Raw genomic sequence first — 11,911 nt, 5'->3', positions numbered from 1 at the left:
GTGTGCTTTGTTTTGTTCTTGAATGTTAAGCTGAAGGGTTGTGGTGTGTTATGGAAGTGCATAAAATAGTTCGCGATTTTCCGTCTGTTTGTGAACAAACTTGACTGAAATATCACAACTTTCAGGTCAAATAATATTTGATAATAATCTTATCTGAGAATGGGAAATTATAAGGAATATAATTAAAGGACATAGGTTCGAAAGTTGACAGCGTATTAATCCTCACTAACACAAGACGAACATGATTTCGACCTGCCGAATGACGATTATTTCAACGATGAAACATCATGGCCATTCATAGGTGTATCATGGAATATTTTGAATTTACTAGCCTACCTTAGACTTTGTCAATTCTTAATAAGAGAAATGGATAATGACACATCTCATTCATCGTCCACTGAGGCAGGTAAGTGCCACTGATTTTCTGAATTTAATATTTTGAAGGTTTCCCAACTCGACTCAACCTGACACTCCATTTTGTTTCTCTTTCAGAGTTGTATTTTCTGATCGCCCGATTTCTTAGTGCTGGACCTTGCAAGAGGACTGCGCAGGTGAGTTGTTTTCCATTTGAGTTTATTAATTTAATGTGAATTCAAAAGGCTCATAGTTTTTCTTTTCTTTTCAGGTGCTCCTTGAAGAGCTGGAAGAGTTCAAGGTGAGTGTCTCCTTTTTGTCATCATTTATTCGTGGAAATTTACAAACTTTAAAAAAAATTATTTTCATATATTTTAAATTTGTTTATGTGCCTTGTGATCTGTTAAAAATGTAAAACATAGTTGCCAAAAATTAATTTTGATTTTTTTTTGAATTTTTGATAATTTTATTTCTTTTTTCAGCTCCTTCAAAAGAGAGTGGACTGGGAAGGAAATCAACATTTCAGGACTTACGAAAACTTGGTACGCTCAAAAAAAAAGACGTGCGCTCGTTTTGTACGGGTCTAACTTTATATTAAAAAAATAGCTAACATATTTTTATGGGCATTTTTCCTGTTGTCTGCATCTTTTAGAAAAAAAATCTAAACTTTCAAATGATATATTAAACATATTTGTAGAAAATAATAGAAAATTTTAAATTAATAAAATATCCATGGACTTTGTTATTTCTACTATAAATGTTTTCAGACCGAATTTCCGTGACATCACACTCGCTATCCTTCAGATAAGCCAATCAAATCAAACATTGGTCACGGACTACTTGCTTTAGACTTGATTTGTAAAAACGCCTCTGATTGGCTGCAGCTGTAGGTCGGGTCAGGGGTCACAGGTCAAGTCGTCAAGAATTGATTCTCTCTCTCTCTCTCTCTCTCTCTCTCTCTCTCTCTCTCTCTCTCTCTCTCTCTCTCTCTCTCTCTCTCTCTCTCTCTCTCTTATATATATATATATATATATATATATATATATATATATATTTATTTATCTCTCACTGTCATTCACGTCGTTTTCATGATCATGTGTAGAATGTAATGTATGTGTTTGAATTTGTGTGTGATTTTTTTCTTCTTTTTCAGCATATATTCATACTTTAATGGTACTAAGCTCGTTACACATTCTTTCCTCATCAGGTTTATCTCAACAGGCATATTCGGAATGATCATTTATTAAAAGTAGTCGAACGCATTGGTCCTTTGCTGGACAAGGATATTAAACCCAGTGTTTCAGGGGTGAGATCATTGTTGGGAGCTGGGAGTCTGTCATTGTTAAGAACATCTGAAGGTGAGATTTGTTTTTTAAGATGCTATGTATTTCCATATGTTTTTGATTTTTGTGTTGATCTTTTTTATGTGCTTATTGTGGATGTGGAAATTTTAAAAAAGTTATGCTTTTCTATTTACACTTGAGGAAAAGCATAATATAGTTATGTCTCAAAAATTATCAATTTTATACACTTTACACCTCTTTCCTTTTCATTTGGCTAAGGTTTCTTTAAGCTGTTGTCTGCAAGCTTGCTAACCAGTTCATCCAGTCTGAAATTCCATAGTTTAATGGAGTCTTTCTCAAATTTTTATCTAGAGTCATGAGGAAAGATGCATTTTGATTAGGAGGGTATGATTAAGTTTGATTACATTCATACCGGCCTGCTCTTTCCTAAAAGTTTTGATATTTTATGATGGATTAACTGTTGTGCCATCAGACTTGCTTTTCATTCCGATTTTTCATTTAAAAAAAAATTATTTAATTTTTAAAAAAGAAAATTTAGATTTTTCCACTTTTATTTCCAAATAATGAAGAAGAAAAAATCATTTGTTTTATTAATTATTACTTTTTACTTCTAATGGATATGTATGGCGAATTAACATTGCATTCAACAACAACAATAAAACACATAAATAAAAATCAGCTGTTAGAGGTAAGTTGTTTAGTTCAGTCCATTGAAAAAAGGTATATGGATTTTTTGAAAATCAATAACATCACTTGTGTGGTCTGATTTAGATACTGCCTCGAAAAATCCAGTTTTTGAAGGGTTGTAATCTGATTAAAAAAAAAAAAATTCAGTGTGCATGTATCATGGCTGCATCATGCTTCATGAATTAAAAATATGAATTGAGAAAAACAGAAGAGAGAAAAAGGGGAAATCAACATAAGGGAGTGTAATAATTTGTTGACTGTTTCTGAATTTGAGTGAAACCGTTGTGTCAACTATTTATGTATAGCTGCTGTAGATATTGTCTTTATCGGTTAACATTTTTATGTCTGTTTTGTCTCTTTTGTGGAATGTTTTGTGTTTGTTTTTTAATTATTCTCATTTAGATATGATTTTTTTTAATACACAACTTTTGTATGTGTTTGGGTCCATAACTGTATCATCTTAATTAATTTATAATGTTTAAAATATTTCATCATTAACATGATCTGGTTCCTGACCTCCCATACTGGTCAGTCAAGGGAGGCACTTACTGTGTCTTCAATTCCCCTTTATCTGATTTGCAACATGCTTTCTGCCTTTGTCTTGGAATGAGGTTACTTGGTTTTGTCTTGACCCTGGCTGGGAGGGAAACATTCAAATGTATAGTTAGAGTTTTGGGAGCTGATATTGTAAATCATCTCTCTGCTATGCACTGTATTATTTTTGTTTTAGATATGTATCATTTGTAAACATTTGAGTGGGGACTTGTGCTTTTGTCAAGATGAGACATTAAGTTGATCTCATAGGACATTGCTAGTGTGCTCTTGGAATCTACATCTGTTCCCTATTTGAACTAAATCCCCTTTGTCTGCATTTTTCTTGGGTACTTTAATTGTAAATCTAGAACTTTTTACTATATCCCATTTTCTTCCTTTTCACTGGTGCTGATATGACCTAAATGTGTTGCTAGCGCCTTAAAAACAAAACAAAAAACGTCATTAACACGATGGTCTGATCTGAAAAAGAACTATTACTTGTTGACTGTAAAAATACAATTTTTTGGCTTCAACAACAGACATAGACATTTTTGATTCAATACAATGTGTTAAAAAGATACTTTGGTGCCACAAAGCATCTATTAAGGGTTTGGAAGGCCTATTTAATTCTAATAATGCTAAGGGTAAAATATTAGTTTGTAAAGTTAATTACAGTAATGAATTTTTAACATTTCAAGTTGTCGGTCTGTTGATGATTTTTCTCCATTATATGTGAGTGTTTCGCTGTGTGTGTATTTTTTAAACAGAGAATGGATGACCATGATATGTATGCCATTCATGACCATAACAAATCAGCAATGTTGCAAATGATACACTTAGTAGGAGGGGAAGTCCAGCTAGTCTTTATACAGACTTCATGTTAATGTTCTTCAAATATTTCATCAATTTTATATTTTATTCCTCAAAAGATCTTGAACGGCCCAAATGGGGACTCAATCAGCATCTTGTGCGGCAAAATGGAGCACCGCAATATCCACCTACAAATTTGGTACCACCAAATTTAGGTAAGAATTTCTGTTATTCTTAAGTCACTGAGCTATTTTTAGTTATGACTAGATATAATCTGTTATGTTATTGCACATTAAATAAATATTTTGTCTTTTTTTTTTTCCCATTGATATTGGTTTGAATTTCAGATTGAATTATAAACAGTCTAAATACGGAAACTGTAAAAGGACTGTGCATTATTATTTATTATTGTTATTATTATTATGATGATGATTATTATTATTATTATTATTATTATCATTATTATTATTATTATTATTATTATTATCATTATTATTATTATTATTATTATTATTATGGTTCCAGCCCTTGTGATGCCAGCATATCAGATGACAGGGGTAGTACGTCCCCGCAGTGCTGTACCCACTGTGTTATACAACAAAATGAGTATGTACGGCAGGAAATTGGGACATTTAGATGCAGTATACTGTGTGCTATTTGACAGGACAGGGAAATATATATTTACGGTATGAAATTTGCTTTTGTATAATTGTATATTAGACGAAACTGAACTTTAGGAAGTAGTGTAAAACCTCTGAAAATTTTTATTTAATCATTTTGGTTTCCTCCTTATCATTTACTTTAGCTTTTATGGACTATATATAACATGTATGACATGTGACAAATCTACAGATGGCATGTGCATTTTAATGATTGTCTTATTCTTTATCAATATATCTGTCCTTGTCCAGGGTGTCCAGCGAGGTCGGATAAGTCGGATAAAGTCAGATTTTTTACCTTAAGGTCGGATTGGTAGGAAAAAGTCTAGGAAAAAGTCGGATAATTGCACCCGAGGTCGGATTTTTTGCCATGTCAAGCATTTTCCTCAAAACCACAAAATCACCATTATGTCTTATGTCATATTTTGACACCTGTGCTCAGTCTCTTGAAATTGGTGACGGTCCCGTTTTTATGACGTCGGGCCAGACAGAATGGCACCAGATGTCACAATTGATATAGAAGAGAGTGGTGTTCTTTGATTAGCTGGTTGATGGTTGAAGGGGAAGGGAGGGACAAATGAGTCTGGATTTTTTTCTCCGTTGTAGGTACCTATTGCCTTTTTAATACCCCCCCCCCCTCTCTCCAACATGCTCTATCTCTCTCTCTCTCTCTCTCTCTCTCTCTCTCTCTCTCTCTCTCTCTCTCTCTCATAATCATCTGGTTATACAGAGATAATAATATATTATTAGAATAAAGCAATGGTGATTGGCTTAATTTACTCTTCTTTCTTTTTACCTTTGGGCTATGGCTTTAATTTGAGAGATTATTGGGTTGTCTTTAAGCTGAATAACCACTATGTTTTTTCGGTAACAAAGATATTGTAGCCTGCTTTATGAAGTAAAAATCAAAACAAAACAACACTTTCTGGCCTTGTATTTGAATAGCATTGTAGGCTTTTTACATATGGAAAGGACAATTCATTAAATGTTTACAAAAAGTAAATTTATGTCTAATAATAAGAATGGATTTATACTATTTATAGTAATATATTAAATAATACTAATACAAAACTATGTTCCTGTTATTTTTACACTTTGCTTGTTGATCTATAGACGGGAGACATTTTCCTCCTTTTTGACAAATTGCTATTATCATCACTGAATAAAAAACACTCACCAAAACCACTACATCAACATCTCTACCACCACTACTATTACAACCACCAGCACCACATCATCATCCCTACCACCACTACTACTACAACTACCACCACATCATCATTCCTACTACAACCACCACCACACAATAATCTCTAAGACCACCACTACTACAACCACCACCACATCATCAATCCTACTACAACCACCACCACAGCATCATCCCTACCACCACTACTACTACAACCACCATCACATCATCTCTAAGACCACACTACTACTACAATCATCACCACATCATCATCCCTACCACCACTACCACATCATCCCTACCACCACTCCTACTACAACCACCACCACACCATCATCACTAGCACCACTACTACTACAAATAACACATCATCCCTATCACCACTACTACTATAACCACCACCAGATCATAAACCTTACTACCACTACTACAACCACCACCACATCATCATCCCTACCACCACAGCTACTACAACAACCACCACATCATCATTCCTACCACAGCTACTACAACCACCACCACACAATCATCCATACGACCACTACTACTACTACAATCACTACTACCACATCATCCCTATCACCACTACTACTACAACCATCACATCATCATCCCTACTACAACCACCAAATGTTTAAATTACACTTTCAACTTTTGAAATTCCACCGAGTCGTGTCAGAAATTGCTGCAAGACAAATTTTGGATCGCATCTCAGTAAATTTGAGTGAAATTCAAATTTATAGGTTATGGTCGCATGGATGGGTCATGATCTTCACGATGAAAAATTTCCACTTTTTTGTGACGTCATTCTCGCCCCTGCTTTTGGTATTGCTTGGTAGGATTTTTTGGGGGGAGGTAGGATTTTTAAGTCTGATAATCTGCTGGACACCCTGTTGTCAAATGATGATATACTTTATCCCTCATTGGACATGGGATTCAAGATGCTGGGTGGGGTTCCTGACCTCTCGTAGTGGGTAGGAGGCACTGACAGTGTCTTCTATCCTCCTATATGTGTTTTCCAACTTGCTTCCCGTCTTTGTCTTGGAATGGGATTACTTACTTTTGTCCTGGCCCAGGACAAAGTCATTGACTGGGAGGGAAACAGTCAAATGTATAGCTACATTTTTGGGAGATGATATTTTTTCCCTTGTAAATCATTTCTCTATTATGTACTATTTCATGTTTTTTTTGTTATAAATATATATTGGTTTGTAAATATTTGAGTGCATTCCTCTTAGTGAGGACCTGTGTTTGTATTTGTGGATGAGAGTTTTAAGTGGTCTCAAACTGAAAGTTTGCTCTTGGAACCTACATCTGTTCTCTATTTGAACTAATTCCCTTTTATCCTACCTTTTCTTGGGTGCTTTAATTGTGAATCTAGAACTTTTTACTATCCCATTTTCCTCCTTTTTACTGGCACTGATATGATCTTAATGTTTTGCAAATGCTGTAAAACCCTTAAAGACAAATAAAACAAATTTGTTCCATATGGCCTACTGTGATTATTAAGAAGTATTATGATGTGCAATAAGCAATGTGTCAGCAATATATTTTAACATAATTTCCATGAGTGTTCATGGAAATTCAACTGTTTATATTGTTTCAGTAGTTTCGAGTATGTTTAATCATTTTTTGCTCATCATTTCTTCCTTCTCAGGGTGCAGATGATACTCTTGTGAAGATTTGGAGTAGACATGATTTACGACTACTTGCAACACTGAGAGGGCACTCAGCAGAAATTACCGATATGGCCCTTTCCTATGAAAACACATATCTAGCTAGTGCCAGTCTTGACAAATCTGTCCGAGTTTGGTGTGTTCGTAGCAAAGCACAATGTGCTGTGCTCCATGCTCATTCCAGTATGATCACATCAGTACAGGTAATTAAATCCATCTTTTACACATTTTATATAATTAACAAACAGAAAGTTATCCATTAGTAATGCACGATGGGTGAAGTGGAAGTTAGATTTATTTTAAAACAAAACAAAAAACAACCCGGATAGTGTAATCCTACTCTCCATTTTATCAGTCCTGAAGAATCTCAATAGGTCTTAAAAGGATTGAAACCCTTGTCATTTGATTTTGATACTTCAAACAACCAATTATTTAAAGTTTTCACAGGTGGATGAAATCTGATAAACTTTATACTTAATACACAATATTTTTTTTATATATGTCTTGATTATCTGCAGTTCTGTCCAAAAATCTGTGGTGATACGCGTTACCTGGTCAGTACAGGTAATGATGGCTGTGTCTGCTTTTGGGCATACAACATTGTGACCAGTTACTTCAAGTGAGTATTTCTTATTGGTTGCTGATCGGTTTTGTCTCTTTGTATGTGATATATATGTTTCTATAATAGACCAGACATTTTATGTGGACTGGAAACTCATGAAGTTGGCATTTATGTCGATAGCAATAATATTCTTGACATTTTTACTTCTTTCACTTTCATAGTCTACTAAAAATTGCTTAGAAAGTGGCCTTTATGAATAGAGTTGAGTAGAATAATTTGAAATGCCTTACTCAAAGACACATTGCTGGGGCTAGAATTCTTAAATAAACTTTATTGATGGGGTCTGCTTTTTGTCCTCTCTCGATCTCCAAGTAAAAAATGGTAGGTTATTGATAAACTGAGTTGTTTACTTAAACACGGAACTTAACAATAATTTATTCTATGATAATCTGAGAAGCTTGTGACGGACGAATTTGAATGATTTTAAAAATTCCGTTCTTTGTTTTGAACGTTTAATTTTCATATCCCATTTTCCACTTTGTAAGAAATATGCTGTCATGTCGTTCACTCATGTGATATATGCACAGAATCGGCAAAGATAATGTTCTTCAACTATTTTTTATATTTAATTATTTTTTTTTTCCAGTCCAAAGCCCATCAAATTCGTTGAGAAATCTAGAGCAGGAGCCCAGATGTTGTGTTCATCTTTCTCTCCCGGTGGTGCTTTCTTGGCAACTGGTAACTCTGATCATGTTGTCAGAGTTTACTTCTTACACAGAATCGGACCTGAAAAAATTTGCGAGCTTGAGGCCCACAATGTAAGTTTTTAATAAAATGATTATTGAAGTTTCAAGGTGTGGTAGAATATTAATCTCAAGACCGGTTTATTTTTTTTAAAAAAAAGACAGATGATACTAGATTATAGAGCATTTTTACAAGTGCACGCGTTATTTATGGAGAAATGATAGTAAGTAAAGTTTAAAGAAGAGCTTGAATGGATTTTTTTATAGGACACTTGTTTCAAGCTATTTAAATTTCTGTAATTATTTAGTTTTAAAAAATTATGATTGTGAATTGTATTTTGAATACAAAACTTATAAATACAAACAAAAAAAAAAGAGAGAGAAATCGACAAAATGAATGCTTGGTATAAATCAAAGTTATCATTCTCTTACGTTTTTATCTTTAAAAAATATTTAGGACAAGGTTGATAGTATTTGTTATGCAAATCAACACAATAGCTTTATTAGTGGGAGCAATGATGGAACTGCAAGAATCTGGAGGTTTGACAAGCAAGAGTGGCGTGCAACAGTTTTGAACATGTCTGCACATTTGAATGGGTATGTCTTCATTATTTTTTCCAGCATTAAGTGAAACTATGATTTGGCATCTTTTGTCCTATTCTTACATTTAGGTATTCATTTGGCCTATAATTATCACAGGCGCTATAAGACTCTTAAAATAATCAGCAATATTTGTTATGTTGTCTATCAAGCTCCTGTTGTGATTATTATTAATTTCCATATATGATCAACAAGGAAAAAAATACCCCGAAAGTGCCTGAAGTGGGGCTTGAACCCCCTATTAACCCCCAATTTGCTCACTTGGACAACATGGGTGGATCCTGTTGACATCAGACATCCTGTTTGATGAGTTATCTATATTCCTTCGTGGAATGCCTAGGCGACGATATCTTATGATGTCGTGGCGCAAAAGGTATAATTGAAAAAAAATTTTTTTATATATATATGATCAACAACTAATCTTAAAACAATGCAAATATAGTTCATTTGTCAGTCTTCAGTAAAATTCTAAGAATTCCATTTATTGGATATTGCTTTATCACTTTATTTTTTTCATTTCAAAAAACAAACCAGCTCTCTTCATGATTTTGGTGATGTAAAGATCAGGGTGACCATGGTGGGCTGGACCATGGACGACAGTCGAGTTGTGACGGCTGCCTCTGACCTCACCATCAAGATATGGAATCCCTATACTGGTTCTCTTGTTAGGGTTCTTGAGGTATGACAAGCCTGCCTTTATGCTCAATTAACCCTTTAACAGCCAGATCACTATTTGGTTTTAATAATAATGATAATGATAATAATAATAAATCTTTATTGTCCTCAAAAAGGCAATTTGCCATTTGGTTACACATTTATAACAATACAATATAGACATAGACACACTCACACAGATGCACATTAGTAACATCGTAGATTGAAAAACGAAAAAAAGACGGCATTAACAACAACATCATCGTCATCACCATCATCATCACAATAACCTTCCTAATATTTCCGTTACAATACTTTCCATTCCCCTCTAACACCATCACCATCTGTTTTAACAGTAGACTTACCTTGCTCACTAAGAGAGCGATAACAGCAATCCAACTTTTTTGACTTGAGTTGCAATGCTGTTATTGTTTTTTTTTGGTTTTAAGTGATTAGATTTTATATAATTCAGAGTAAATTCGAGCCTGACATTCAATGGCCTAACCAATACATCAGAGAATAATAAATTTTAATTTTAAGAGATAGGATATTGTAATATTTACCAATAAGTTACATTTGGTTTATCAAAGGCATTTATGATTTATCAAATGGAGCTGACCTATGCTTGATTATTTTTCAATTTGACATTTGAATTCTAAAAATTTCATTTTGATTGGTTTTAAGGACAACTTGGCCATCCCACATTCTAAAAAGGTTTTGAGAAAGTTATTTGGTCATTGGTTTTTAATATGTAAGACCCCTTTAATTCAAAGATCATTCATTTAAAAAAACATTATAAGGCTTGTCATGAAACAATGAAATTGTGTGGTGAACGAAACCTAGCTTGGAATTATTTATTATTTTTTTTGTTCTTTTAAAGTGAGAGCGTGAACATGTGGGTTTTGAAAAAAAATTATAGGATAACCTAATTGTCCTTAAAATCTCCCATGTATGTGATGCTACACTCTGCAGTGTAAATAATGTGTAGTGTTTTTGTTCATGTACAGGGTCATGAAGATGAGGTGTTTGTATTAGAAACTTCTCCAACTGACAGTAGGATTCTGGTCAGTGCTGCTCACGATGGCAAGATATTTATATGGGATATTGAGACTGGTGCTAAAATCAAGAAATTTTTCAATCTGGTAAGTCGCAGTTTGTGTTGTATTTGGTTTATATTAATGGGGAGAAGCTTTGAGCTGTCACTCATTGCTGCAACCTGTGTTGGATGTTTTGCTGTATTCTGATTCCTTAAATCTTTAACTCTTTAGTTGCAATATACGTCGGAAGGTGTAAGTCTGTAATGTCGGCTGGGTTGTTAGATACACCAAAAGGCCGCCCCTAATGGATGAGGCATATCAGGGGTAATCCCCGTGTGGTGTCCGGGGTCCCTCAACTGAGAGGGTCAAGAATAGCCCAACGCCAAGCCAGCGTGTCGTAAAAGGCAACTAATGGTGTGTGATTCCCCCATCTTTGAGCCCCTGGTCCTCCAGGTTGGGGGTTGGCAAAGGGTTAACACCCCTTTCCGTTAAACTCAAACCGTTACAGAAACGCAGACGGACAAACCAAATCCTTTTTTTTAGCTTGTTAGCTCAGGATAGAGAAGGATGGAAACTGTTTGTCTGTGGTCTATACCCTGACCCAGGGTGAAAAAGGCAATGATGATGATGATGATGATATCGGTAAAGGAGTAATTCCAGTTGACTATCACTAGACCATCCCGGATGTCAAGCCGATATGATGGCATCTTGAACGACCCACCCTGATATGTTACGGAATGGAGATTCAACCCGGTGCCTGAATGGCTTCGGCCATCCTGGCTCCACACTACTGTTTATCATGGTTCTGTCTAGTACTCAATCTCGTTGGGTCGCCTAGCCAAATCTTACAGCGATCTCATTGCCAGGGTGTCGGCACGGTTGAGAAATATGCGAATGTTCCAGCTCAACTTAAGCTGGAAAATTTCACCAATTTTTGGAGTCAACACCAAGCTCTTGGTATCAAACCTATTATCAATTTGTCACTGATCAATAATCTGAAGTCAGAACAGCAAAAATCCGTGGAAAAATTGCCCACTTATATATATTGCTGAGGAAAATATTAGGACCAGCTGAATTGTTGAGCGACGTCCATTACCATGCT

General features: G+C 34.8%; 1 protein-coding gene across 1 annotated transcript in view; it reads left to right on the top strand.

The window, feature by feature from the left end:
• Window positions 1-11,911, top strand: part of LOC144967101 (bromodomain and WD repeat-containing protein 3-like) — a 35,627-nt gene continuing 23,716 nt past the window's right edge. Inside the window, exons 1-13 of the mRNA XM_078903938.1 lie at window positions 1-406; window positions 493-551; window positions 626-655; window positions 837-896; window positions 1,562-1,712; window positions 3,809-3,904; window positions 4,215-4,375; window positions 7,195-7,416; window positions 7,732-7,832; window positions 8,422-8,593; window positions 8,976-9,115; window positions 9,653-9,797; window positions 10,780-10,914. Of these exons, the coding sequence (XP_078760064.1) occupies window positions 367-406; window positions 493-551; window positions 626-655; window positions 837-896; window positions 1,562-1,712; window positions 3,809-3,904; window positions 4,215-4,375; window positions 7,195-7,416; window positions 7,732-7,832; window positions 8,422-8,593; window positions 8,976-9,115; window positions 9,653-9,797; window positions 10,780-10,914 (1,512 nt within the window). The 5' untranslated portion in view covers window positions 1-366. The remainder of the gene's footprint in view (window positions 407-492; window positions 552-625; window positions 656-836; window positions 897-1,561; window positions 1,713-3,808; window positions 3,905-4,214; window positions 4,376-7,194; window positions 7,417-7,731; window positions 7,833-8,421; window positions 8,594-8,975; window positions 9,116-9,652; window positions 9,798-10,779; window positions 10,915-11,911) is intronic.

This window comes from Berghia stephanieae, chromosome 3 (genome assembly GCF_034508935.2).
Source record: "Berghia stephanieae isolate SIO BIC M18660-M18661 chromosome 3, UCSD_Bste_1.3, whole genome shotgun sequence".
Lineage (NCBI taxonomy): Eukaryota > Metazoa > Mollusca > Gastropoda > Nudibranchia > Aeolidiidae > Berghia > Berghia stephanieae.
The sequence above is the reverse complement of the archived record's forward strand: the minus strand, read 5'-3'. Positions and strand labels throughout refer to the sequence as shown.